The sequence below is a fragment of the Pezoporus occidentalis genome, unplaced genomic scaffold, assembly GCF_034315485.1.
Source record: "Pezoporus occidentalis ecotype Australia unplaced genomic scaffold, CSIRO_AGI_Poc_V1 ctg189, whole genome shotgun sequence".
NCBI classification, from domain to species: Eukaryota; Metazoa; Chordata; class Aves; order Psittaciformes; family Psittacidae; genus Pezoporus; species Pezoporus occidentalis.
Window position 1 is genome coordinate 417,639 of NW_026913737.1, and position 25,858 is coordinate 443,496.

Sequence of the window (25,858 nt, forward strand, 5' to 3'; positions counted from 1 at the left end):
CAACCTCCCCTCCACTTGCTACTGAGAAGTCACGGTGAAGTTTTGGAACAAAAAGATGACAGACAGCCCTCAGAATCCAGGTTGCACCTGTGAGCACTGCAGAATACTTCAGCAGTTTCCAAATGCAACAAGCCTTCAGCTGGACACATCTCTCAAACACCAGTCACTGAAGCAAGCACACACATGGTGCCTAACTATAGTCCCCAGAGGTGCAGTATGCACTTCAGCTGAGCCAACCTAACCCCTCAATGCCTGAGACCAGGAAGTTTCACATGCCCATTCTCCCCTATCCCCAGCTCCTTCTTCCTTTTCACAGCCTTTTACATACAACACTGATCCAGCTGAATAAACCAACAAGAAAAACTTGGGGTTTTTGGTCTTTTTTTGGTATGGTTTGTTTTCTGCCTTGTCAGAAAACTGAACTAGATCATGGTCACAGAATCACAGAACCAACCATAGAACAGTTTAGGTTGGAACGACTTTAAAGATCACCTCGTTCCAACCCCCCTGCCACAGGCAAGGACACCTTCCACTAGACCAGGTTGCCCAAAGGGCCGTCCACCAAGGCCTCGAATTCTTCCAGGGATGAGACATCCACAGCTTCTCTGGGCAACCTGTTCCATGCCTCACCACTCTCATAGTGAAGAATTTTTCCTAACATCTAACCTCCCCTGTCAGTTCAAAGCCATTTCACCTTGTCCTATCACTACATGCCCTTGCAAAAAGTCCCTCTCCAGATGTCTTGCAGGCCCCCATCATGTGCTCAGACTTGTCTCATCAAACCCCACCTGTTGAAGACAGTGCTCCATCCCAATCCTCTTTCATACCAGGTCACCTCCACACTGGTCTGGCAGTGCCAAAACAACTGTAGAACAAACACAGACAGTACCAGATGGAGGTACAGAGCCTTTGTTGCCAAGCGAACTGTATCTTGCATGTTTACCTGCCACCTACCGGAAGACAGCATCTTTGCAAAACATGTTCTGAAACAACCTGACCCTCTTAAACAACAAATATCTTACTTTTATCACTTCTGATTGCAGAGTCCTGTAGAGCAGATCATAAAATCACCGAGTTCTGCCCGACTCCTGAATAAATAGGAAATCCCTTTTGTTTCAAGTATCTCGCAGATGTATGAAGTGAACAAGATATTACAGAGAATGTGAGAGGTGAAAGCGACTATGAAAGACCTGCCCAAGCATAACTGCAGTAACCATAGGGCTTAAGTTATTCCTTGCTGGTTCCTGGAATACAAGCTTTTGCAACTTCGACATTTAGGTGGCCTTCCATGGATTCTCTGGTGTCTAACAAAGCCAGGTCACACTGTAGCCTTTATCCCAAAGAAGCTTCCATAAGACAGACAACAGCCACTAACCCCCCAGCTCTTATTCCAATCCAGAACTCAAAACAAATAAGACATACATCACTGCACATGTTGGACTTCCACCATCCCTGGAAGCAAGAAAAGCTGCATGCATGTGAAGAGTTCTTCACCCATGAAAGAGTGTCAGAGAGCCATGACCATTTGATCACACTTACATCAAACTTTTGTCGAACAGAAGATATCTTTTTCTTTCCTTTGGGTTTTCCAGGTTTAGTTGCAGAGCCACCCGGCCACGGCAGAGTTCCAGCACCTTCTACAAATTGAAAAGGTAAAAAAAAACCAACAAACAAACAAACAACCAAAAACCAACCAAAAAACACAAGCATCAAAACTCCTTAACCCAAAATCAACAGCCATGGCCCGAAGGAAGGACTTCTCAGAGGAGAATGCTTTTGGCAGCCCTTTCCTTTCTTCATCAGCCCCCTGCAAGCTTGACTTACTCATGTCCCATTACTTTAGTACAAACTTGTCAGCACACCACACAAAAATCCATGGTGGAAGGATGGAGAAGAGCACAACTACCAGGAAAGCCGCAAGGAAGGAACAAGCCATTTATTCCATCAGGAAGATGACAGGACCTTGCCCACAGGGAGGATTCCCCTCCCACCAACTCCTGGATCAGATGACAAGCAAAAGGATCAAGCAGTCTGACTTGTTATCTATGCCTTTACAGTTAGTTCCCCATCAGCTTTAGCCAGCTTTGTCTCACACCCTTGTTAAACATCACAGCTGATCATTCTTGCTGCGCTGAGGGGAGACAGGGGAAGAACTGCAAAGGCCACTGAGCTCAGGAGCAGGATGACACCAAAGCAAGCAGTGAGCTTGTGACTGACCAGAACTGGCAGGCAGCTGAGAATGTGATTACTATGTAATACCAATAAATACATTTGGCCACATCAGAAGTCCACAATATGCTGACAGCTATGCCTATAGTAGGTCAAACCAATTCTGACAATCACAGAGCTCTTGACAAGGACAGCCTAGCAGACTTACCACTGATGAGTTTGCAGGATCAATGCACAATTCCCTAAGGTACATTGGCACTAAGTGTTGGTTTGGATGCATATGCACTTGCTGACAGTGAACAAAAAGTACAACTCAAAGACTGGACAGCCCTCTCGTGGCTACAGTGGCAGCCTCTGCTCTGCACCACCAGTATCCTCCTCCCTTAGTTTTGCATAGCACGTGAGCACCCTTTTTGAGTCCCTGCCCACCTCCAGGGACGCTAGACAACTGAGCTCTGAAGGTCTTTAACTCAGCTCCAAAGTGGAGGCTGGAGCTCTACTGCCAGGCAGTGCTGACAACACTTTTTAGATGTTCTCTTGCCCAAGAGCAGCATTTGCCATTACAAGACAGCAGCCAACCCACAACTCACCATCCACAGCTTGGCCACCCTCAAGCACACTCACTGAGTACCAACAACCAACCATTCTGGTTCCCTCCCGGTACTGCAGGTGGCCACAGCTCAACACCAGCTTCACATCAACCTGTGTGTTTACCTCCAGCTCTCTATTAAACTATGTTCAATTTGCTGTAATCAGGAACTCATAAATACAATTACACTACAGCCCTGCTTACAGGGAATGAGGCTGGCTAAAGGTCCTTAGCTATGTGGAGCTTCCCACTCTCCTGGCTGAAGCATGAGCAGTGTCCTCTGCCATGAAAGAAAAACAACTTCTAAAACATGACTTTAGGGGTCAGGTTAAACCAGAAGAAACCAGGTGAAGTTTCTGAACCACCAGGTGCTAAGAAGGGGTTAGAAACAAACTACACACACAGAAATGATATATTGCTCCTATAAAAAAAAGTTTACTAAAAAGTTAAGCTATATCCTAATGGTGAGGTGAAAACCAATAGTCTACAATGAGTCCTGTTGCCCAAATCCACCAGTCAATTATAGAAAATTAAAAGATAATAAATCCCCTCCAAAAATTATAAAGCTGGTGTCACTACTCATCACTACAACATCAGTGAGGAGAGGCCCTCATGAGTGGGTGTCGGAAAGCACCATGAGGGCAACCAACTCAAGGACCGATACTGCCCTTCATCAAGATCTCAGGGCTTACATCTTAGGATCTATCAAAATAACACTACTTCTCTCACAAGATGCTTTGCTCTTTACAGATGAGTCCTTTCTTGCTCCTCCTCCTCTCCTCCACAGCAGGTCAGACGCCTTCTAGGCAGGGGGGATTAGGTGTGTTATGGACACAGAAATTACCTGGTCCATTCCAAAGCTTTCAATAAAAGCACATCTTTAGCTTGCAATGCCACCCCACCCCAGGCCCTTCTTCCCTATGAGTCATCACATACAGCTCCTCATCCTCACTTGTGACAGCTTCCTTAACAACTAACTACATGACAGGTGGTGGAGACAGAGAAACTGGAACAGATGGAGACAGAAACAAACCATCCTTTTGTCTAATAATGTATTAATGATTAACAGGTTACAGCAGGATCAGAATTTTTTAAATGTCTTATTTAAAAATATATTATAGTGACTTTTAAACAAATGGCAACTGATTTTCAAGGCTTTGACAGTGGATCTGAAAGATGCAACTTAACCAAATCTCAGCCTGTGCATTAAAACAAATTTAGCCAGACTTAGCTTAGAATAAGGAAAAAGAGAGACACTGTCTCCTACTGTCCATTGTAATAAGGGCAGAGCAGAATTTTTTTGGCTCCTTTTCCAGGTTTTGTATTACCAAGCCTGTCTTGCACTAGACAAAGAAAGCAAAATTTCCCTCTAGTATTCTAAGAAAACCAGTACTTGCATTCCTGGCCACAAGTGACAAGGCTGGGCTGTCCCAGGCATGAAACTTCAGAGATGTTAGCAGCTTTTTTTTGAATCTTGCTAGCAAGAGAATGAGGTATTAAAAAGCCACAGCAATGGCTGCTGATAGGCCTTCAAAGATGAGCAACAGATAAGAATGTTTTTCTAAGAGCTGCCGCATATCTGCGATGATGGCACCAGCAAGTCCAGACAGAGCGCGTCAGGTCTTCCTGACATGCTGCACCAGCACCACACAGGAGGAAAGGTCAAAGATACAAACAGAGAAAGTCACGACAGAGAAAAGCAGCCAGGCACAGGAAGCATGCATTTTTCCACCCTCGTTCAATCTTCAGTTGTTTTGGATTTTGTTTTCCTGCAGAGACAAGGGTTTAGTCAAATATATTCTGATGACTCTCCTCTGTCAAGAATTCACACTTCCATTTTCTTCCTTTCCTCCCTTCCCATGTCTGGAGAGAAGAGAACTCATGCAACCTGAGCCCATCTCACAGGTGGCAGTCCTTCGAGAAAAGCCTGTGGGCAATGCTGATAGAATAAAATGCTCCTGCTATCCTGGCATGAGCTCCAGTTTGCTGAACCATCTCTTAGATGGCTCCAGATTACTAGCAAATAAATTAAACCCTTACAACGCCAAATCAAGCGCATGCAATTGTCTCAGGTTTATTGTTAACATTTAGCTGAGGGAGGTAACAGTTCAAGTGAGGTAAGTATTAACTCAAGAAATTTTGCTGACTTGACTGCAACAAATAAGCTTAGTGAACATGTCCATGCAAGCTTAAAAAAAAAAAAAAAAAGCTTTACATTTTAGTTCTTTTGATGGAAAAATGATATAAAAATTCAGAAAAGCACTTACAAAAATACTGGTAGAAAGAGAATACCAAAGAAAACAGTTTTCTTATAATGGGAAGTGTGCCACACCACTCAGACTGGTACAGCCAACCTAAAATTACCAGTAAGGCACACTATAGTATTTTGGATAGCATATTTCTGGGAAGCTTCCTCTCTTCTAGCACTTTCACAGCTTCCCAGCTATGTTACAGATGGGTGCCACTCAAATATTTATGGGTGTCTTCACAAATATGGCTAGCAGAGGGGAAAAACATCCATTTTTAAAAAGGGCAGAGAAGCCAGATACAGGGTTCCTCAGAACCCTGCTGTGCCCTCAGTGGGAGCTCAGCAGGAATTAAAGAAACTGGTCATTCTTCACATTGAAATAGGTATGAACTTCCTTCCCTCTCTACCACCAGCTCCTAAACATCCCATGCCAGACAGGCTGTTGAACTGGGATTTGAACTTTGTGTGACCAACAGCCTAAGCAGATGAGACGGGGAAATAGGAAGTGTCCTCACAAAGGGTCACATTCCCCCAGCATCCCTTACAAGTCCAAGTGGAACCACTACTGCCAGAGACAGTAAAATGTGGATCAGATCAGTTTGCATGGTCCAACATACATGATAATCACTTCTTAAAAACACCTTCCCCAAAGCTGCCTATTCCAAATGCTACAATAACAAGTACACTTTTAACACTGACCACACATTAATCAAAATAGCATTTTAAGATGGTTCTTTTTCCATTGTGTCTCTCACATGAAGGTGGAAAGTACATGCGCCAGTAACCCTCATGACATGCCAAGTGCATCAAGCACACTTCTTGAAAGTTACTTGTTTCCATGAATCATGATGTTTACATCTCCACCTTCTGCCCAAAAGACAGTGGTGGAGACAAAAGCCTGTCAGCTTTCTATTCTCACATTGGGAAAAAGGAAAAAGAAAAAGGAAGAAAAAAAACAACCTTGCAGGTATCAAACTGATATTTAGAAGGAAAAAACCAAGTCTAGACACAGCATCTAGTATTCCACTTGTACTGAACTTTCCTGGGTTTGCACGTGTGATCAGCTGCACCACACACAGCAGACTGGCAAGTAAAATGTGTGTCTACCAGTCAGTTGCCCAAAAAGAGGTATCTCAGCACAGATTAGCTCAAAAATCAGTGGGAGACTGCACTGACCTGAGGAGAGCAAAACAGACTCTAGAAGGGACTAGCAGCATGTACCATTAACTGCAAAGCACTAAACCATGTCCTCAGGAACACACACATGGTTAAACTGCAGTGGTTGTTTCTTTTCAAGCTGGCTTATGCAGATGTGTGGCTAGAGCCAACAAAAGCCTGCCTGAAAGCACTGGAGGTGACCACCAGCTGGTCAGCTACCACTCCATTACATGCTGTCACCAAGCTGCTGAACCACAACCATGAAGGGCTCTTCAAGGGCTTTTAAAGACAGTAAGCTTCAATGGGACAAGAGAGAAAGTCCTTGCAAGGACTTGAAATGAAAAAAGGTCAGGCAGGACATAATAAGCATATGGAAGAGACCTGTGGAGCACCACACTGCTTTGTGATGGGGCTTGCACTTTTAACACACTCCTAGATAGCCTTGAAAAGAGGAGCACTTGGCGGGGCTGGTAGAGTTTGTTGGCAGATCTGAGCTACTCAAGCCCGGGAAGATGAGGCCTGACTGGATGGCTGCAAAAAAGCTGCAGAAGACTATGTGACTGGATAAAGAGACAACTGAAATTCAATAGTTAAGAACAGAGTAATGCACATAGAAACTAACAACCCCACCTTTAGTCACACAGCAATGGGCTCTAAGTTGACTACTGTCACTCAGAAGCAAGACCTATGAGCTTTGATCTCTACTCCAACACTTGCAACAGCTCAGTGCTGAGCTCAGGGAACGCAGACACGCTCTCCCTCCACCTCATAATTTACACTTCGATACTTCAGGTAACACCCACAGGGGAATTGCTGCGCTTGCACTTTCTTTTTATAATCCAGCTGCAAGCCAAAAGCAACTACTAAGTCAAAAGCAAGGAGCAGCAAGATTAATATAAAGAGGAAAAGCCTGAGACTCAAAAGGCATTCATAAAGTTCAAGAGCAAACAAAGCAAGTTTGGACATGGGAGAGGTTAACATTTAATTAGCACAGCTGGTATAGTTAAAGACCAGCTACAACACAAAAAGCTGTGGGCATCCAAAAATGCATTTTTTTTTTCATTCCTCTAGATACATCAGGTACACTAGTAACAGAGATCTTCTCTCCTCAAAATCTTGCCTCTTCACTCTCAGCCCAGAGCTGTAACAATTTTTTCTCCCTTACTACGCAGCAGTCTCATATTTTGGATTGCAGTTCAGCCATCCTTCCTACCAAATCTCCAATTGAGAGCTCTTCTGAAGACCAAAAAGACAACAGCCACTGAAAATGCTCACAGAGCTAAAAGGTGAACTATCTGAAGAAGGCTGGGTTAACCAGCCACAGCTCAACCAAGACTCACTGTAAGCATTCCCAGTAGAAGCCTTTACACTTCAGCCCACAGCACACACCCAGTCCAGGAATCAAACCAATTTATCACACACAGCAACCCAGCGTCAGCCTCTAACCAAGCACAAACTGCTTGTTCAGAAAAGCATCTCTGCTGAAGTCAGCTGGATCACTATTTTGCTACCCTTTAGCCTGTGTGGCAAAAAGAACACTGATATTAAGGCTCAGAAAACTGGCGTACTTTGTACAAAGTACGCATGGCAAAGCATTGATACCTGGTTGTTTTAATAAGGCTTCTCAGGACTTACCTGGTGCAGAAACCAAGATCTGGCATCGGGTAAGAATGGCCAGGAGGAAATCGTTGTGAGAGTGGACTGTATAAAGATAGACAGCTCATTAGCAACACATCAGTGCCCAGAGGCACTCCCTCAAATCGATCTTACAGTAGCTCACAATGCCCTTCCAGTCACACATTGCCCACCTGCTTAGCTACATAGGCACAACTCTCAATTTAAGTTTTTTTGAGAACTTTCTTCTTCTAGACCCAGAAACTGCTACTACTATACTAACAAAAAGGATACTACACGATATGAAAATAAATTTTATCACTTCTCAGTGTGCTACACATGCAAATCCAGCCCTAAAGCATGCGACATGAAACATCGGGTGCATTCAGCCAGTCAGAGAAGGATCCAGTGTCCCTCCTGCCATGCAGACTTATGGTAGCAGAGCTTTTGGTTTGCTAGGAAAGAACCAATAAAAGCCACTCCCAGAGAGGGAAAATTAAGTCAAACAGGCTCGAGATAAATGCAACTTCCTTGAAGAAAGCTTACTGAAACACAAAATAAGTAAATATGCATGAGAAAGACAAAAGATGAACTTCATAAATGGGGTCAGAGGGTGAAAGGATCCTCTTTAGCTTTTGAACACGAGCACTAACAGACTCCCTGCTCTTTCCCATAGAGATAACAAACATGGAGGTCAGGAGCCCCAACAATAATCTCAGCAATGCCCACCACTGTTCACAGACCTACAGAGAGGCAACGATAAGAGACTGTCACCCTCCAGCACTCCCACCTGCTACCCCAAAGAACAGGAAAGGCACCTGCCTGCTGCAGAACTGCCCAGGTGAGTTTGGGGTTCCCTTCTCCACTTCAACCACACCAGTTCAGTCCCAGTCACAGGAAGAGCACAGCATGCAAAGGACACTTTCCATGCTGTTTTGTTATGTCTACAGTGACATAACAAAATGGCATTTTTTTTGCTGGGACACCATATTTTACTGTATTCTCACAAGACCAAATTGCCTGTCAGTGCCAAGGCCACAAAGGGACTTTTCCTCAGCAGCTCAGGGCACCTCCCACCTAGGGCTACAGGAGCCCCAGCTATTCTTATTTCCCTTACAGCAATTTCCCTGTCCGGGAAGCAGTGCACAGCAGAGAGGAGCTCCTCCCAGGCCTGGCAAACCAGCATCAGAGCCACAGACACACAAACACGAGATGGCTTTTTACCATTGTCTTGCGTAAGAAGCCTGCGCGCTTCCAGGTCAAACTCCTCCTTACTGATCTTCTGTTTGAACCAGAGCTTCAAATTGGCCCAGTACCTAGGGGAGAGCGGGAAAGGCAGAGACATCAAACAAAAAGCGCTGCTCCTAAACGGCCTCCTTCCCAACACCAGCACAGAGGGGTCCGGAGCCCAGGCCAACGCTGAGGCTTCCGTACAGGCACGGTACAAACGCGCGCCCAGGCCCCACTGCCGCTCGGCCTCACCCTCCAGCCGGCTTCCCTCCTCCACTGCACTCACTGCTTCACGTTCTCGCCCAGCGCCTCGCTGAGGCTCTTCTTGGCCGCCTCCAGCTCGCTCACGTACGTCGCCATTACCGCCACTACCCGACAAAGACAACAGAATCTCCCTCCTCTCCCAAGCCACAAAGCGCGACGGCAGCCGTAAAGCACAGCGACCACCCGTCACGTGACAGCCCAGGGCTCTCACCGCCGGAGGGGGCGGTGTCTGCGCGCATGTGCAGAGGCGGCAGCGTAGGCAGTCGCAGGTGCAGCCATGCCGGGGTTGCTGCTGGGCGATGAGGCGCCCAACTTCGAGGCGGACACCACGCAGGGGCGAATCCGCTTCCACGATTTCCTGGGAGACTCGTGAGCATCGCGGGAAGGAGGGTCGGGAACGGGGGACCTCGGCGGGAGGGCGTCAGGGTAGGAGGATGACCCCGAGGCCGGCCCGCGGGAAGGGGGCCGCTCACCGCGCAGCAGACCGGCCCAGGGTCCCGCGCCCCGATTGCCTTCCGCTTCGGGCGCCGAGAGCTTGAGTTTTATTTCCAGGTGGGCACGGCCGTTCATTGCCCGTCCCCTGGTGGGAGCTTGGCGGGCTTATCCCAGAAATGTTCGCTTTCCCCTTGCGGAGCCGCCGCGGTGTGTGTGACACGGGCCGGGGGCCGCGATGTGCCAGGGGAGCGCAGGCCCCGCCGAGCGCGGGGAGCCGCCTCTCCCCATCCTTCCTGCGGGCTGCGCAGCCAGAGGGCCGGCAGAACTCACCACGGGAGAGCCGAGCCCAAGGAGAGCAAAGACGGGCTCTGAAAACTGCAGAGCCCGGACAAGTGCAAAGCCAGGCTTGCCAGGGCACAGCTCAGTCCAGGGCAGCCCCAGAGATCAGCTCGCGTGTCACATATGTCCTGTGCGAGCCTGGAGAGTGAGCCTGGGCTTGCGGAGGTGTATAATCGAGCGGTAGCAAAGTCCTGTTGGAGCCACTTGTTGGAAGTAGAAAGCCACTTGTTTTTAGGCACTATTTCCCAAAAAAAAACTGTTGCTCCATTTCTGGCTGGAGCAGGAGAGTGCTGGCACAGCACATTTAGGACTTGCGTCCTGCAGTGCTTGGCAGGGTTGAATCGGTGTTTGAGTCCGCTTCTGTCAGTGTTGTGAGCTTGGGCAAATGGGGAGAAAAGAACCCTCTTAGTGAGAAAATAAGGTGCAGGGCTTCTTGAAACTGTATGTTCCAGCCTGAGCACCCACATGATAGCTTTCTTGGGCAGCTTCTATCTGGGTTTTTGTTGCCTTTTTTTCAAGTAGTACACATATTGTATAAAGAGACTTGTAGCACTACTGGCCAGGTCACTGCCCTGTAAGTTCTGTTGGTGAGCCATCTGCAGGGTGCCTCAGTGTATCCCTCCAGCTCTGTTCCCATTTCTCTAAGACAGGACAGAGGTGAGCTGTTCCCGCAGTATTCTCTGTGCAATACAGTCTATACAGCTTTTTGTCTGTGAATGAGAATTACTTAATGAGAAACTTCATATGAAATACCAGGACACAGATCTGAGCTGAGGTATGCTGTCAGACTGAGAAGGAAGCTTCTGCAACATCTGTCTAGAATATGTCAGTGCTTGTCAAATTATAGTAAACTGTAATTTCATAAATATTAAAATTAAAAATTTTACTGAAATTTTGCTGAAAAAAGCCCGAAACAATATGTTGCCCTAATGCCATCTCCTGCTCTCTCCTTTCAGATGGGGCATCCTCTTCTCCCACCCACGGGACTTCACACCCGTCTGCACCACAGAGCTTGGCCGGGCGGCAAAGCTGGCCTCCGAGTTCAGCAAGCGCAATGTGAAGATGATCGCCCTCTCCATTGACAGCGTCCAAGATCACATGTGCTGGAGCAAGGTATGGGGCATGAAGAGGCACAAGGGGAGCTTGCACTGCTGCCTTTGCTCTGAAGGCCAGAGGAAGAGTTCATGCAGAACAAAGCACACACTCAGGATTACATATGTCAAATCCCAAAGCATGTAGGATAGGAGTGGCTAAAATTCAGAGTAAGAATAGAAAGGTCTGCTCCCATCTTCTTGGAGCACTCCGCAAAGTCCAGGGCACTCTAATTACTAACACTTTGAAATAGGAGGAAAATAGTATTACTGCTCTCCCACCAACGCCTGAAAGAATAACATAAGTGAAGATGGTGCCAGAACTTGCAGGAAAGCAGTCTCTCCATAGACCTTCAAAAAGTTCTGTAATAAAACAGGAAAGGAAAGGAGGTATCAGACACGAACAGGCAGTCTTCAAAGGGTGCAATTCATGCCCAGACACGGGGAAAAAAAAGAGAACAAAGAGGGACATGTTAAACTTAAAACCACAAGTAAGAGAATGTTAAATATAAAACCACCATAAAAGGAGTATATAAAAAGATGGGAATGAAATAGCTTGCTGAAAGAACATAAACTAATTAAAAACTTCAGTTGCAGCGTCAGCAGTGGTGCGCTGCCAGGGAGTAAGATTCCAGGCCTCATAGGTAGCAGGGGTGTAAAATGAGCATTTCAGACGGATATGGCCAGAGAATAGAAATCTCTGGGTGAATTACCTGCCTTTTAATTTGCTCTTAACATTGAGAATATTTTCACATTTTCCAGGAGTAAGACATGCATGCAATAAGAGGTAGTAAAAGTGAGAAATATCCACAGTTCAACATTGTTTCATTACTGACTGGCTTTAGAAATTACTTAATTGCCTTTTTGCTTAAATTGACCTTCTTCCATTAGGGGTGCATGGCTGATGTCCTTCCAGGCTCCAGAATGTCCTGGGAAAACTGGTGTACAAATCCCACTCCAGTAAATGAGATTTCCATGCCGGTCAAACTGGCTGAAACCACCAGTCAAAATAGCAGATAACATCCCATTAAATATAGCAGAAAGTTTGTGCTTTTGTAAGGAAGTCTCATCTCATGGTTGGCTAAAGCCATGTGAAGTTACTGCTGACTTTTACAAAGTCTTAAAATTTCCAAGAAGCTTTTGACCAAAGCAGCTTTGTGAAGGGCAGGCTCTTTTTCTGCAGGGAGACAGGATGAGGTGGTAAGTTGTGGCAAAGGAGGGTCTGCAGGGATGCCTGGGGTTCAGCACGGGTGATCTGGAAAAGATATGAAATATGAACAACGAGCTGACTTTGCTGACATTATGGAATTATTTAGCACAACCTCAAGGTAAAATCAGAAGTTGCAGAACAGTCACTTGATGCTAACTAATGGGAGGCAGAGTTTAGAAATGTTTAGAAAATCTTCCAGAACAAGCATGGAGAAAGGCAAAGGGCAGTAGTCCAAGCTGCAGGGAGCTTTCTGTCAGGCTGTGAGAGGCCTCGCAGGCAGTGGTTTGGAAATGTCAGCTCAGCACCTGTCAAAGAGAAAAGTGTGGAGGTCCACCAGAGCAAAGATCCAGCTGGTGAGGACAAATCCGTAGCAGACTGGAGCCTTCCATATAGTCTGTGTTTGAAATAATCCATCTTGCAGGCTACAGGAGAACAAGAAAAGGTGGAGAGGGGGAACAAAGCTGCCTGCAGGTTTGGGCAGGTCTACTTCAGTGCAGAACAACTGGGGCTCTTTAGCCTGGGAACAGGAGGACATGTTAGGCTACAACACTGTGAGCAGTATGGGGAGCATGGAGGAGCCATGAACCTCCATGCATACATCATGGAGGGTATAAGAGAGGACAGGAATGTGATTGTTCTGCTCTTAGACCTTGCCTATATACATGATCCTTTTTCTTTTGTCCTTGACAAAACTTAAAAGAACTTCAGATAATGTGGAGAGCTAAACAGGGAAAGCAACTGTTTGGGCCTACCACAAGGCTGAGACTGGGGGCAGTGCTCTAAGGGTTCTCCTGCCCAGCCACAGGTTAAAAAAGAGCTTAACAGACATACAAAGCCTTGGCAGAAGCTGACTGTTTGGACAGAAGCAGACTTCATTAAATGCTAAACTGAAATCTAGAAACTGCAGTTTTCTTCACTAGATCTTAGAAATCCTAGGGGTGAGCAAAACTTCAGGCAGGCCTCTCTGTGCAGCATTCCTTTACATACCTATGCTTTCTTTTTGAATGAAGCTTCTAGCAGTAGTGAGATGATGAAGCTGCTTTTATCTGGAGCACAGCCTGTGAGGAAGAAAGTGGGCAGGAGAAATGGCTGAAATTCTGCATGAAACAACAAAGAAACTTCTGCTTGCTTTGCTGCCAAATTTCAGTGGGCAGTGAGACCAGAGTATACCAAATAATTCTCATGTCACTGCTCAGCTCTGCTTTCTCAGTCAAAGATGTCACTGCTGTTCTTAGGCATCTCTAGCCAAGACCCAGCGGCTTGCTCCAGGACTCAGAGCAAGCCTGTAGCTCAGCCAGGGTTTGATCCCACTCTCCTACCTCCCCGGTCTGTGCAGTGCTTCTCCAAGGGCTGGCTGAATGCGTGAGCTCTGTAAGCAGCATTGACTGGCATGTGCTGTGCATGTTGGAGGAAGCTTTGGTGTTCTCTTTGGCTAGTGATGCCCTCACCTTGGTGAGTCAAGAGTGAATAAATCACTGCAGTGATGTCTGGTTTCAGCTTGGATGCTGGAAAGAAAATAATTTGCAGGGGAGTAAGCAAGTCTTGAGTGTCTTATTGCAAAATAGGGTGGGGTTTGTTAGGCTGTTTTGTACAAAGGTCCCCAGGTCATGAAATTATGTGCATTTTGGAACGACTTACAGTACATAGGATTCAGATATTGCTTCTCAGAAACTCTCTTCATCCTCCAGCCCCCATTCTGAAGAGAGGAGGGGGGGGCATGTCACTGTCTGACCTTTATCTACAGCCTCCTGTGACACTGTAGGGCATTTCACATGGGCTGGCCTCTCCAGCTTTGCTTTCCTTCCGTACTCTGCTTTTGATAAGGCTTGCCGGGGACAGCGTTACAGCCCCTTCTGCCTGCTCTTGCTGCTTCTGCAATGCCAAACAGCAGTGGGCAGTGCCAAGAGGCACCATTTCCAATCCTGCCATCCTTGCGTTCCCTCTAAGCAGGACTCAGTCTTTTCCCCTGTGTTCAAAGCCTGGGGAAAGTAGGGAGATTTGTACATTCAGATTACCAGCTCAGCTGATAATGCACCACACTGATGTGTGGGAAGCTTGTGTCAATGCTGGAGGCAGTTTTGTCTCTTTGTAGCATAAAGAGAACAGAGGAAATGGGCAGCTTTGTTCTGGGGCAGAAACTGCAGATTAAACTTGCTTTCATGTTGGCAGCTGATCTGCTTGTGCTGCCTTGAGCAGGCTCCTCGCAGCCTTGCTGTGGCTCAGGATGACCTGTATGGGTGGTACTGCAAACTGCAAGAGTAACTCGACTGCTTTGGCCAAGTTCAGACCAGATTCAGAGACGCTCAAAATACAGTTTCGCTGTGAAGTGGGTCAAGTTTGGACTAGCACAAGGAACAGCTTCATAAACTATGGTTACAAGGGAGAGTCTGCAAAGATGTGGAAGGGGATTGTTTTCTGTCCCAGCCATGGTTCACCTGCACTCAGACTTTCGCTCCATTTTCAGAAGTGTTTAAGTGACGTAGGAGTGACTTGCTCTGTGAGACTAGTTCCTCATACAAGACCTGTGAAGTGTTCGACATGGTACCTTTGTTAGCTTTAGAGTTGCTGGTTTGGTCTGTCACTAGAGAAACTACCTTAAGAGCACAGTCCAGTTCAGGTGTGACACCAACACATCTGTCAGTAGTGCTAGATTACTTACTCGGAGAGGGTCAGAAGAGGAACACCTCTGTTCTCAGAGAAAGGTGGTTACATCTCCCTGTGTCAGTAGCATGGGCAGGACTTCCCTATTTCTCCATACCCGCTTCCTGGGCAAAATAGCTGGTCCACAGGCAGTTCCAGAGGTGAGCCACAGGGTGTGAGCATAGACAGCCTAACAACTAACCTCTAAGAATGAGGCAAAGTGCAGCCTGGCATGCAGGTTTCTGGTTTGTCACCTGGTTTCTGGAAGCAGAGAAACTTCCTGGAAGGCTGTGCTGTCCCAGCCTGCAAGTAAGGGGCCAAGTAAGTCACAAGCTCCTGTAGAGCAGCTGCTGAATACATTTCTGCATGGCCCCTTGCAGGAGGTTGCCCCACACATGTTAAGCCTGTGTGGAGATCTCCCTCTCTGGCCTCTGCCTCCTGTGATGGTACCCACAACAGTGAGCACAAGCATGCCATGTTTTGTCTCTGCAGGACATCAATGCATACAACGGGGGACAACCGGAGGAGAAACTCCCCTTTCCCATCATTGCTGATGCGAACCGGGAGCTCGCTGTCAAGCTGGGAATGCTGGACCCAGATGAGCGGGACAAGGATGGCATGCCGCTGACTGCTCGTGTGGTGAGTACCTGGAGCACTGCTGTGCAGCAGCCTTCTCAACAGGAGGCTTCACCTGTTTCCTGCCCTGTGTCTGTGGGGCTGGGTTTGAAGATGGGCACAGCTTACCTGGATGGGTATGACCATCCTCAAGAGCTAGGTTGACTTCCTTGGGCTAGATCCATGGGTTGTGATGCAAGAAGAGGCTTGTGTAGCACTGGCCTGCTGGCAGCAGCTCCATCCACCAGCTCATCCTGGCTGTGCCTGTCCTAACACAGAGGTGACAAAAGAGCTTGATCTGCTGGACTCCAGTGCTTGCATTAGAAAGGTACAGGTCAAGGGGAAGAAACATTTCAAGTAGCAAACCAATCTGGTATTAGATACAGGAGCACTGAGAACATGCACTGTGCTCCCTGGGCATCACTTGTTGCTCTAGATCCCCACCATGGCATCTCCCCTGTCCCAACACCTTCGATCAAGTATACCACCTTTCAGGAAAGGGAGGAGCAGCAGGGCTGAGCAGACGCAGCAGACCAGTTGGATTTTACCCAGGCCCTGATCCTGTCTGTCTGTACTCAGGTGTTTGTTTTTGGCCCGGATAAGAAGCTGAAACTCTCCATACTGTACCCAGCCACCACTGGGAGAAACTTTGATGAGATCCTGAGAGTGGTGGACTCCCTGCAGCTGACGGCATACAAGAAGGTCGCTACCCCTGTGGACTGGAAGGTGAGGAGGGGTGCAAAGCTCACAGCTGTCCACTGAAAACATGGATTGAAATGTCAACCAGCCTCCTTTGAAGGGGGACTCACAGGGTGGGAAAGCTGATGAGGTCGTGCGATACGGGTTGCTGCAGTCTGGAATCAGCCTTAAGAACCTCCCTTCCCAGCCCTCAGTGCCCAGTGCCAGCAAATACTCAGCTTGGCCTTTCTGGCTATCGGTACTTGAGCTTTGTGCCAAGGCAGGTCCTGTTGTGTGATCAGGAGGGGCACTACCAGGTATCAGTGTGCTCAGGTCTGCTCAAAGCCAGCACAGCAGCAGGCGTGGGGCACCCTTCCCAGGCCCACACACTGTTCTCCTTCCTTTGAGCCAGGAAGGGCCAGTGTGGGCACAGAAATTTACGTAGCATGTACACAGTAGAGACATCCTCATAGAAGGTTACTAGTTGCTTAGTTGTGGTCCCTCCTCCATCTTAAGAGATACCCAGATTCCCCTATTGTTACTCCCTGTTCCTGTGGAAGTGCTGTGGGAAAGAGCTGGCCTGTGGGATCCCATTGGCAGGGCTGGCAGAAGGCACAGTTCTCCCTTTTGACATCACCCATACCTCCTGATGTAGCTCCCACTCAGTCCTCACTGCCAGCTCCAGGCAGAGCTGCAGGGGATATGCCTGGGGCACTGGGGTTGAGTGTTCCTGGAGAGGCAGGGACATGCCAGCTCCTCTGCTGCTCTCACAGTTCCCATTTGCTCCCCAGCCTGGTGACAGTGTCATGGTCGTGCCCACCTTACCTGATGAGGAAGCCAAGAAGCTCTTTCCCAAAGGAGTCTTCACGAAGGACCTCCCATCGGGCAAGAAGTACCTGCGTTACACCCCACAGCCGGAGTGAGCAGGTGTGACCAACCATCCTGCACATCGTTTGGCATCAGGAGCCTTTGTTGTGTCCAGCTCCTGCCTCCCTAACACTGTGCAACCAGCAGCCTCGTACTGTTACACTGATGATGCGTTGCAATACTAAACCAGTCCTCCCCATCCCTTTCACCCTCCACATCTTCTCAAAACTAAAACCCCGAGTGTTTGATTGCCTTGAATCAGCCCCACAAGGAAGAGGTTAGCAGACCAGTGGGGGCTCCATGGCTTGTGCTGTGGAGTCTCCTTGTTTCAGAACCAGCTAAGATTTTCCTGGAGGCACAGTAAGAAACGTAGTGTCAGCAGCCAGGCCCCAGAGGGGTGTCCTGCTCAGTTCGCGCACCTCCCATTAGGGAGTTTTTGGGGGTTCCAAACTGCTGTGTGCCTTTTGAAGCAGCTGTCACTAACACATTAACACCTTCATCTGGTCCTATGCGTAGGGGAGGAGCTGCAGAGCCAAATCTCTCACTTCTTACTGCTTTCTCATATCTTGCTGGAAGTTGTTTTCAGGTTTTAGGGAAGAGGGAGTAGAGTGAATAAACTGATCTTCAGTACTACCTGCAGTATCCCCTGTCTGCCTCTGCTGGCATCCATGGCACCCCTGCACCACCTACTTTGTTCCCTTGTGGCTGTGCCACTGGAATGTGTGCCCATGTTCCTGGGTGGGTGACAGTGGCACAGACTGACCTTGCTCTTGCTCTGTAAATAAGGCACTTGGGAAACACATGTTGTCCCATGACAGAGTCTCAGACAAGGCAGGGGGCCCAGGGCAGTTGTGGTGCCCCTGCTTTACAGCAGAGGCTCAGCGGTGAGAAGGAGGCGAGACCTGCTCCAGGAATGTGCCTCAGCCTGGCCTGTGTAAGAGGCTAAGGGGGGGGGGGGGGGCATCCTGTGCTGCTTCCAGGGCATGAGCAGGCATGATACAAGCCATGTGAACTCCTCCCTGCTCTTCCATACCTGCATCTCTGGGATTTGTGAAGAGATGAGCAGTGTCTTAATAGAACACTAGAGAAGAAACCTGCTCACTGAATAGCACATAGGCTGTCTGCCAGCATCTCTCAGTGCCCACCGCACTCTTAAAGAAATTGGCTGGCTCAAGGCACAGATTTACCCCGCAGCAAGTGGGGACTGTAGGGTTGATGATCATGGTGAGCACAACACTGGATACAATGAGATACCCTCCAGCATTCTGCTGACCTGAATCCTGGGGTAGCACCCGAGATGTCCTTGGAAAACATCAGAGCCACCAGCTCCTCCTGCCAGCCATCACTGTCCTCTCATACCAGCATACAGGCCAGGCCACCCTGAGCACATCCTTCCCCAAACACAGCTGCATTTCAGAGAGCTCCCCCTTCCATTACTAAAAAGAAGTGGTTATATTAATATTTAATTACCTTCAGGAACTATACAGTGAAGATTGGTATTTTTTCCCCTTTAAAATGAACCTTCATTAGGAAAATTTTCCCCTTTAAAATGAACCTTCATTAGGAAATTATGCGTTATCCCTATGTATTATTTTTACTAGAAGATAAAAACACCTGGATTGAATTTTGTTCCCGCTCTTGCACTGTGCAAGAAGTGGGAGGGGAAACTGCAGTTTAAGGGGGAAACATCTCTCTTCTGTGTAGTTTTCAGTCTTGCGGAGCTTGGCAGCTTCTCTGGTTACCCACAGCTGGGCTGCATGAGTTCCTGGTTCCTTGCTGTTACCTCAGCACACAGAGCTCTTCTTGATCTGGTTTCCTAAGGGGAAAAGGGCTGCCTACTTCCTGCCCCGAGCTTTCCAGCTGACTGCCCACTTTCTGGAAGCTTGAGGACACAACCCCACAGCAAGCTTTGTGCAAACAGGCAGCTCTGAGCATCCCTTGGGAAGCCACAAACTCTCTGGGACACCAGAGAAGCCACCTGCAAGTCAGGACAAGAGGAATGAGTCTTCCCACCACACCAAGGGGCTTAAAGCTGGCAGGGGCAGACACTGGTCCCACTGCTGAGGCAGCCCATGAATTCTTGCCTGTTCCCCCACGCTACCGTGGCCCCAGAGGTGCAAACCAGCCAGACGGACTCAAGCAAACACAGGGTTTGGTTCCAGTACAGCTCAAGTGGTTTTCTTTTAATCCCAGAGAAGTAAAATGCAACATTTGAGTTGGTAATAACATCCAGAGACAGAAGTCCAAGCCCCCTACTCAGTAAAGTCATTTGTGTTTAAGGCACTCTGCAAAACCAGCTTTCCTCTTCTTCCGATTTTCCCCACGCGGCAGCAGAATACCTGGTTTGGTCTTTTCTCCATAGTGACATCCACGCGTCCTGGCTCTTCTCACCATCTCCAGGAACTGGCAACAGCAAATCCAGCAGGAGCCATCAGAGAAATGCCAGGAGGCTGGATCAGTGAATACAGATGGGCATGGGAAGGAGCACAGTGCCCAGGGAGGGGGCACAGGGCTTCAAGCTTCTGCAGGAAAGGTACAGGCACTGGGTGTCCTCCCTGCAAGCACCGATATGATTCCCTTCCTTTTTTCCCCCTGGCTCCAAAAGCAAATGGGAGTAGGGGGGCCCTCAATCGTCCCTCCCCAGCGGTGCTCCCAAACATGCAGCAGCACCCCAAAATGCAGGGGGCTGGGTGGGGGGAACCCAGCTGCCCCCACCGTGCAGCAGAAATGAACCCCCCCAACTTTCAGCCGTCAATAAATAATAATAAATAACTTAAACCTCAAGTAAATAAATAAATAAATAAATAAATAGGTAGATAGCTAGATAAATAAATAAGTGACCCAAGGACAGGATAGAGGGGAAGGGGCACCCCGAGGCTCAGGGCAAGTGGAACATGCAAGCGGGCATTTCCATGACATGCTCCTTCCTGAGATAACGGGGTGCTACTGCGAAAGGGGGGTACAGGGAAGGCATCCCATGGTGTGGTTGGGCAACTGAACCCAGGGTTCTGGGTACTCATCCCTGGCATGGGCTCTGCAGCCAGGGCTCCAGCTCCAGGTCCCCATCAGTACAGCTGCAGCCCACAGGGATGTGAGGAAAACCCCAACTCACACACTGGAGCTCTACCCTGTTGCCTCCCTCCCTCCCTCTCCTCCCCTTCACTCAAACATAGAGCCCTGTGCCTGGGTTCCACCGGTGGGTGCTGCTGAGCTCACCCAGCACCTCCAGCCGAAGTGAACACACACCTTTTGTGAACATGCAAACTGCATGTTTCTGCACACTGCTTTTGTAAATATTTTTCTTTTTCCTTTTAAACACGGAAATGCCCATGTAGACAACCCACACATCAAACCGAGTGAAGTGCATCAAACAGAGTTAAGCGCATCAAATCCAGCCATCAGAGGAGCAGGCATGGCAGCCCAGCAGAAGCCCAGAGGGGTGAGCACAGGCATGGCCCCAGGGCTCATCCAGAGCCTGCCTGCAGGCTGCGGCAGTCCTGGGAGCTCAGGCACAAGGCTATGGCCAGGCATGGAGCCTGACACCAGCACCAGGCAGCACCAAGCGCCTCCCTGGGGACACTGTAGACATACATGGACAGAAATGGCAGACACTGCTATCCCAGTGTGGCCAGGCAGCACATCCTAATAAATTCAACAGCACCCCCCACCAGCATCCTCGCTCTCCCAGCCAGCAGGCACCACGGTGCTGCCACAGCATCTCCCCAGTCTGATGGCTGCACACAGCCCTCGAGTTCCCATCTGCTGGGGAACCCCTTCCACTGGCTTTTTAGCTCTGATGCTGCCAGAGACATTTCTGTCCTACTGGGTCAAAAGTACACATCTGCCTTATTTCAAACCAAAAGGTACTTATCCCTCCTCTTTTCTCAAAGACTACAGAAAATCGTATTTAACGTTTTTAACCCTTCTCCAAACATGCTTTTTGAGAAAAAAAAGTCAGTGACAGCAAAAGCTGCTATAAGTCCTGTATCAGAACAAAACCATGGGCAGAGTCTCATAAGAGTGGGACATCTTCCCACACTGGCAAGCTCCCAGTGGAACTTTTGCTCCAGAAAACAAGCAAACCAAGACTCAGTCCCCTCTTCCTCCAAACCTTTCTCACCACAAGGCTACAGCCCCCAGCAAAATCCAGGTGTAGGCACCAAAAGCAGCAGATTCCCAGCCCATAGTGGGGCCAAGCGGGAGGAGTAGGACCACCAGCCTCAGCATGGGAAACTGTGCGTCAAGGCGTCAAAATGCAATACTCCCAGAGGGAAAAATAAGTAAGAATCCCATCAGCAGCAAACACTACTGAGAATAATAAATAGCACAGGGATTTCACACGGATTTTTGGTCTAAGATGCCTGGGGAACTCCTTTGCTGGAAGGGACCAGGGTGCACATCCCGCCCTGGAAAAGCACAAGCCATGGTCAAAGCTCTGCAGAGCGATGCCACAGAGATGTGCCAGCACACCACAGGAAGCAAAGCAATGCTGAAGGCAGTGCTATTAATACCACATGAAAGGCTTTGCATGGAAGTGCCGAACATAGTGACCCTCCCCAGGTTCTCCTGGCAGTGGGGCAGAAGATAGAACCCTCCCAGTGGGAATTATCCACATCCCCAGGGCAGGTCAAACCTCCCATGGCACGAAGGCAGGGACGTGAGCTGGAGGAGCCAATGGGCTCAGGCTGGGGCAGAGGATAGAGCAGAGAAAGCAGCGAAAAGTCATAACTATCTGTCCAGGAGCAATGGAGTGCCTGTGGCACAGGCAGGGCAGCCATGGTTTATGCCTCTGCTGCATCTCAAGGGCAAGGTACTGGGAGTTGCAGGTCGCAGCCCATAGCACCACAACACCCCAGATGATGCCGGTCATCCAGGCAGTGAGGAGCAATGGGAAAGACAAATAAAACCCTGTTACCCTCCAAGCACCTAGAGCAGCAGGAGGCAATGCCCAGGCAGAACGCTCACCTCCTTCCCAGGCAAACCCAGGCCTGCCTTGCATGGCCTCTGCTCACATCCCTGCCTCCAACCCATAGAAAGGAGATCTCCATCCCTGCAGAGCCTGGGGAGTTACTGCAAGGCACGCCATCCTCCCCATCAGCATCCCTGCCAGTAGCCATCCTGCTCTATGGGTGGCTGAGGAGTCTCCACATGAGCCAGCATTTGTATGGAAAATGAGCAAGCACCCAACTTCTTGCAAAGGACTTGGGTCTGCAGTGGAAGAGTGTGAGTCCCAGGTCACCTCCAAGCTGGTCTGGGCACCCCACACAGTCAGTACCTGGGCAGGGTGAATGGGCACTGCTCCCAATTTCTCATTCAGCTGAGAATCGATTTTGCTCCTGTAAGAAACAGGTCACCAGGATTTGGGGGTGGACACGGGGGTTGAGGAACTGCAAAGGATTAGTGCACCTTAAAACAAAAGGACATCTAATCTGCCCTTAGATCTCACTCCAAGACAGAAAAGAGCTATGGCATCTCCTACACTCACAACTACTCCAAACACACCCAGACGCATGCAAAACATGTCCCACTTTCCGTCAGCTATGGAAAACCCATCCTGGGCAGTGGTACTGGCCAGCACCAGGCTCCAGCCCAGCACCCGGCACTGCCAGCTCCCATTCCACTCCCGGAACCCCTGCCCAGCCCCAGTGGGCAGGACCAGGGCTCCATTATTGATCCAAATGCATAGGTATAGACACCGTGGGGACACCCATGATCCAGCAGGAAGGCTCACCACAGGAGCCTGCCACGTCCAGCAAGACATGGTCTCCGCTTCTACCTCCAACTGGGTGGAAAGCAACATTTGCCAGCGGCATGGTTTGATTGCACTCATGCTCCTTGCATTGCCCTGCAAGGAAAGATGACTCATTTAGGTCAGACAGCCTCTTTGCCAGCTGCAAGCCCCTAGAAGTACTTGATTCTGCTTCCCGGGAAATCCTCCAGCTCAGTGATCCCTCTTCAACATGCCCGTGCCAGCCAGGCTCTCTTTCTGACTAAGAAGGAGGCGCATTTCCAACCACAGCTACAAAGGCGGAGAACCCAAGAGGCCTGCTTTGGCTCAGGAACCCCATTCATTTGCAGCAGGCTCCCAGGTCCTCACGTGTGCGCCCTGGCACTGATCTACTTGGGAGGTATCACAACTATAGGCTGGCCTCGCTTGGGTCTCCACATGAGGACTTGGGCATCGTTGGCATTGGGTTTCACTAGTGCATTTGGTGGGATGGGCTCCATCCTGCTGAGGATCCGGGGCTGCTCCTGCTGAGTCCTTCCCACCAGCCGTGCCCGCTGCCCCAGCAGCTGCATAGGATCAACCTCAATGTCCACTCTCATTCTCCACTTTATAGTCTGCAAGATGATCTTTTCCTTGGTGGTGGTGTTCATGGCCACCAGCCATGTGGTAAAGCTCTGGTCCCTTTTAATCCTGGTCAGCAGCGGCACATTACTGTTACTTACAGGGACAGCCCATGTCACGCTGGGGTAGAAATTGTCATTCATGCTCACTGAGAACCTGGAGATCTTGTTAGTGGGCCCGACCAGGGTCACAGTTTCTGTGGTGTTTCCGTACCAGGGGTAGCTCACACCATCTGAATCGCTGATGGCTTTTACTCTTCCTTCTCGCAGGTCAGGCAGTTCCCAGCTTGACCTAGTGAACAGGAAGGGAAAGGCTAGGTTAGCAGGGAAACAACAGCAACAGTGCCCAGCAAGCAACATGGAGACACACAGTATGGGGACTGTCTCCCCACCTGCAGCTAGCTTTCAAGGGCCTCTTTAAGAACAAATTTGGCCTCAGTTCCTTCACCGAGCCTTCAGGGCCAGCTGAAGCCTTTGTTCTGCCAGCACAACACTATTTTAATTAACCTGCAATCAAACCAACTGGGCCAAAACTCATTGCTGAGTCTCTCTGGGGTCACCCTCTCCTTAATCAGCTCCTGGGCTGGAGAACACCATTCTCCATCCATCGGCTGCAGCACTGTGGCCACAGAACTGGCCCCTTCCTGCAATAAAAGTCTGTGATCTTTATGCCTGTAAATACATACTCCTGCACAGAGGCACACACAATAATTAGATATCACAATTACGCCTGCTGCTGGTGCAGTGAAATCCCTGCAGTATGGCTGGGGGGGAAATTCCAGCCCAAATCTTGGCTGACAACCATGTTAGCAACACTGCGGGGCTACAGCAGGGGAGACAATCACCACGTGGCAATTACAAACAGGGAGCTCTGGTGAAACCTCCGGCTGAGTCCAAGCTCCAGCTCCAGACGTATCTTGAGCTGCCTGCAAGTGGCTACCATCCCCCTGACAAATGACAACCTCTGCTATCTCCCGTGTCCCCAGGTGCTCTAGTGCCACACACAAATCAATCTGCCACAACACAAGGACATGGGCAGGCAGCACCTCTAATGCCTGCACACACTGCTCTGCCTGCTGCCCTGGGCAAGCTGCAGAATGGACCCTCCACAGCCATCTCCAGATCCATGTTGCATCACCCTTTCAAACGGCAAAAGACACAATGACAGAGCCAACAGCTTTGTCCTGAGTCACCCGCACGCCCAGCCTTGGGAAAAGTTGGTTTCCAGCAGCCATTTCTGCACAACACTGCACAGCTTCCCCCTTTCAACAAGCCCAGGGGCAACACCCACACACATGACACAGCCCCACGAAAACCAGCCACTCATCAGGGACAATAGCCACCAAACCCTCCAACGAGTGAGCTTCAGGCCACCCAGCTGATGCGGGAACCAGCTGCAGGGCGAGAGGTGCGTGAGGGCCAGGGTGCTGCGAGGTCCGGTCTGATAGGGCAGGGATGGTGCTGGGAGCAGGTGCTGGGGTGAAGGTAACACCCGTGCATACCTGTGGGTGCAGACATGGGGTGAAGGTGCAACAGGCGTGCGCGGGGGTGCTACCCACGCTGGGTACTGGGGGGGGGGGGCATGCCATACCCAACCCGGTGCACACCGTGGGGCTTCTGCATCCCAACTCCCGCCCAGTGTAGCCGGGGCGCCGTGCCCGGTGCCAGATCCCGTCCCCCCAACCCAGCGCGCTGCGGTGGCGCCAGTGGCGGTGCCGGTGCTCACACGCCGAGGTCGCTGTAGGTGTTGTAGAACTCCATGTGGTTGCAGGCCTGGATCCAGCCCACCACCCAGGTGTGCCGCCGGGCGATGGGGGGCATGAGGACGCGGGCCGAGGCGCGGAAGTAGGGCGTGCGGTACCGCAGCACCACCGGCGAGCTCTCCTCGATGGCGGTGGCCGCCGGCTCGATGGTAGCCGACACGTCCGACACCACGATCTGCTCCCGACGCACCCGCGCCTTGCAGGCCACGCTCTGCAGGCACCCCATGGCCGCCGCCGAGCCGTCGTCACCCGCCGCCGCCGAGCCGCGGGGCCGGGGGGGCGGCCCGTCCCCCCGCCGCCGCCGCACGCCCGCAGCCGCCGCGCATCGCCGCCCGCGCACCGGCGCCGGCAGGGCGAAGGCGCCGCCGCCGCAGCTCTTGCAGCCCTCGCCGGCTGCCGTACGCCGGCCGGGGCGGGCACGTGCGAGGCGGGGAGGCGGGGCGAGTCCACGGCCTCCCCGCCCCGGAGCAAGGCGTAGAAGAGCGACCTCCCCTCCGCCAGGGGGCGCCTCAGTCCTTCCCCGGGGTCCTTTGTCTCCATGGCAACAGGGTGCGTCACGGTGGGCGGTGAAAGAGGAAGCGGGACCGCGCCGGTGCCGCC

At 50.0% G+C, this 25,858-nt stretch overlaps 4 protein-coding genes and 1 long non-coding RNA gene across 6 annotated transcripts in view; 1 reads left to right on the forward strand and 4 right to left on the reverse strand.

Moving 5' to 3' along the window:
- Positions 1 to 9,058, reverse strand: part of TNFSF4 (TNF superfamily member 4) — a 48,150-nt gene extending 39,092 nt beyond the window's left edge. Inside the window, exons 1-2 of the mRNA XM_062616185.1 lie at positions 9,003 to 9,058; positions 7,800 to 7,865 (exon numbers count right to left, since the gene is read on the reverse strand). The gene's annotated coding sequence lies outside the window, so the exon portion shown is untranslated. The remainder of the gene's footprint in view (positions 1 to 7,799; positions 7,866 to 9,002) is intronic.
- The window catches only part of TADA1 (transcriptional adaptor 1), a 31,283-nt gene extending 21,859 nt beyond the window's left edge, over positions 1 to 9,424 (reverse strand). The window contains exons 1-4 of the mRNA XM_062616184.1: positions 9,295 to 9,424; positions 9,003 to 9,094; positions 7,800 to 7,865; positions 1,540 to 1,637 (exon numbers count right to left, since the gene is read on the reverse strand). Coding sequence (XP_062472168.1) covers positions 1,540 to 1,637; positions 7,800 to 7,865; positions 9,003 to 9,094; positions 9,295 to 9,368 — 330 coding nt within the window. The 5' untranslated portion in view covers positions 9,369 to 9,424. The remainder of the gene's footprint in view (positions 1 to 1,539; positions 1,638 to 7,799; positions 7,866 to 9,002; positions 9,095 to 9,294) is intronic.
- Positions 9,425 to 9,494: 70 nt separating this feature from the next.
- Positions 9,495 to 17,780, forward strand: PRDX6 (peroxiredoxin 6). Its single transcript, XM_062616186.1, has 5 exons — positions 9,495 to 9,641; positions 11,003 to 11,159; positions 15,480 to 15,626; positions 16,182 to 16,328; positions 17,072 to 17,780. Exons 1-5 carry the CDS (start codon positions 9,550 to 9,552, stop codon positions 17,201 to 17,203), a joined length of 675 nt encoding a protein of 224 aa, XP_062472170.1. The 5' UTR covers positions 9,495 to 9,549; the 3' UTR covers positions 17,204 to 17,780.
- LOC134162418 (uncharacterized) lies at positions 13,316 to 15,912 on the reverse strand. Its single transcript, XR_009964323.1, has 3 exons — positions 15,732 to 15,912; positions 13,667 to 13,852; positions 13,316 to 13,405 (listed from the first exon to the last, which is right to left on the reverse strand). It is a non-coding gene; the product is annotated as an uncharacterized LOC134162418 (long non-coding RNA).
- Positions 17,781 to 19,298: 1,518 nt separating the features above from the next.
- Positions 19,299 to 25,595, reverse strand: FAM78B (family with sequence similarity 78 member B). 2 transcript variants are annotated; one of them, XM_062616188.1, is made up of 3 exons: positions 25,222 to 25,595; positions 23,598 to 23,787; positions 19,299 to 22,992 (listed from the first exon to the last, which is right to left on the reverse strand). In XM_062616188.1, the coding sequence occupies exons 1-3, from the start codon at positions 25,482 to 25,484 to the stop codon at positions 22,555 to 22,557; spliced, it is 891 nt and encodes a 296-aa protein (XP_062472172.1). In that variant the 5' UTR covers positions 25,485 to 25,595; the 3' UTR covers positions 19,299 to 22,554. The 2 variants fall into 2 exon arrangements, with proteins under 2 accessions (XP_062472172.1, XP_062472173.1); XM_062616189.1 differs by having other exon boundaries at positions 22,857 to 23,787.
- Positions 25,596 to 25,858: the final 263 nt, after the last annotated feature.

Bases quoted from the DNA above. Each gene is read 5' to 3' on its own strand.
- PRDX6 (XM_062616186.1), top strand. From the start codon at position 9,550: ATGCCGGGGTTGCTGCTGGGCGATGAGGCGCCCAACTTCGAGGCGGAC. The intron at 9,642-11,002 runs GTGAGCATCGCG...CTCTCCTTTCAG, and splicing joins CACGATTTCCTGGGAGACTC to ATGGGGCATCCTCTTCTCCC. The intron at 15,627-16,181 runs GTGAGTACCTGG...GTCTGTACTCAG, and splicing joins TGCCGCTGACTGCTCGTGTG to GTGTTTGTTTTTGGCCCGGA.
- FAM78B (XM_062616188.1), bottom strand. From the start codon at position 25,484: ATGGGGTGCCTGCAGAGCGTGGCCTGCAAGGCGCGGGTGCGTCGGGAG. The intron at 23,788-25,221 runs GTGAGCACCGGC...CCTGTTCACTAG, and splicing joins ACCTACAGCGACCTCGGCGT to GTCAAGCTGGGAACTGCCTG. The intron at 22,993-23,597 runs GTAAGTAACAGT...CTTTCCTTGCAG, and splicing joins GCGTGACATGGGCTGTCCCT to GGCAATGCAAGGAGCATGAG.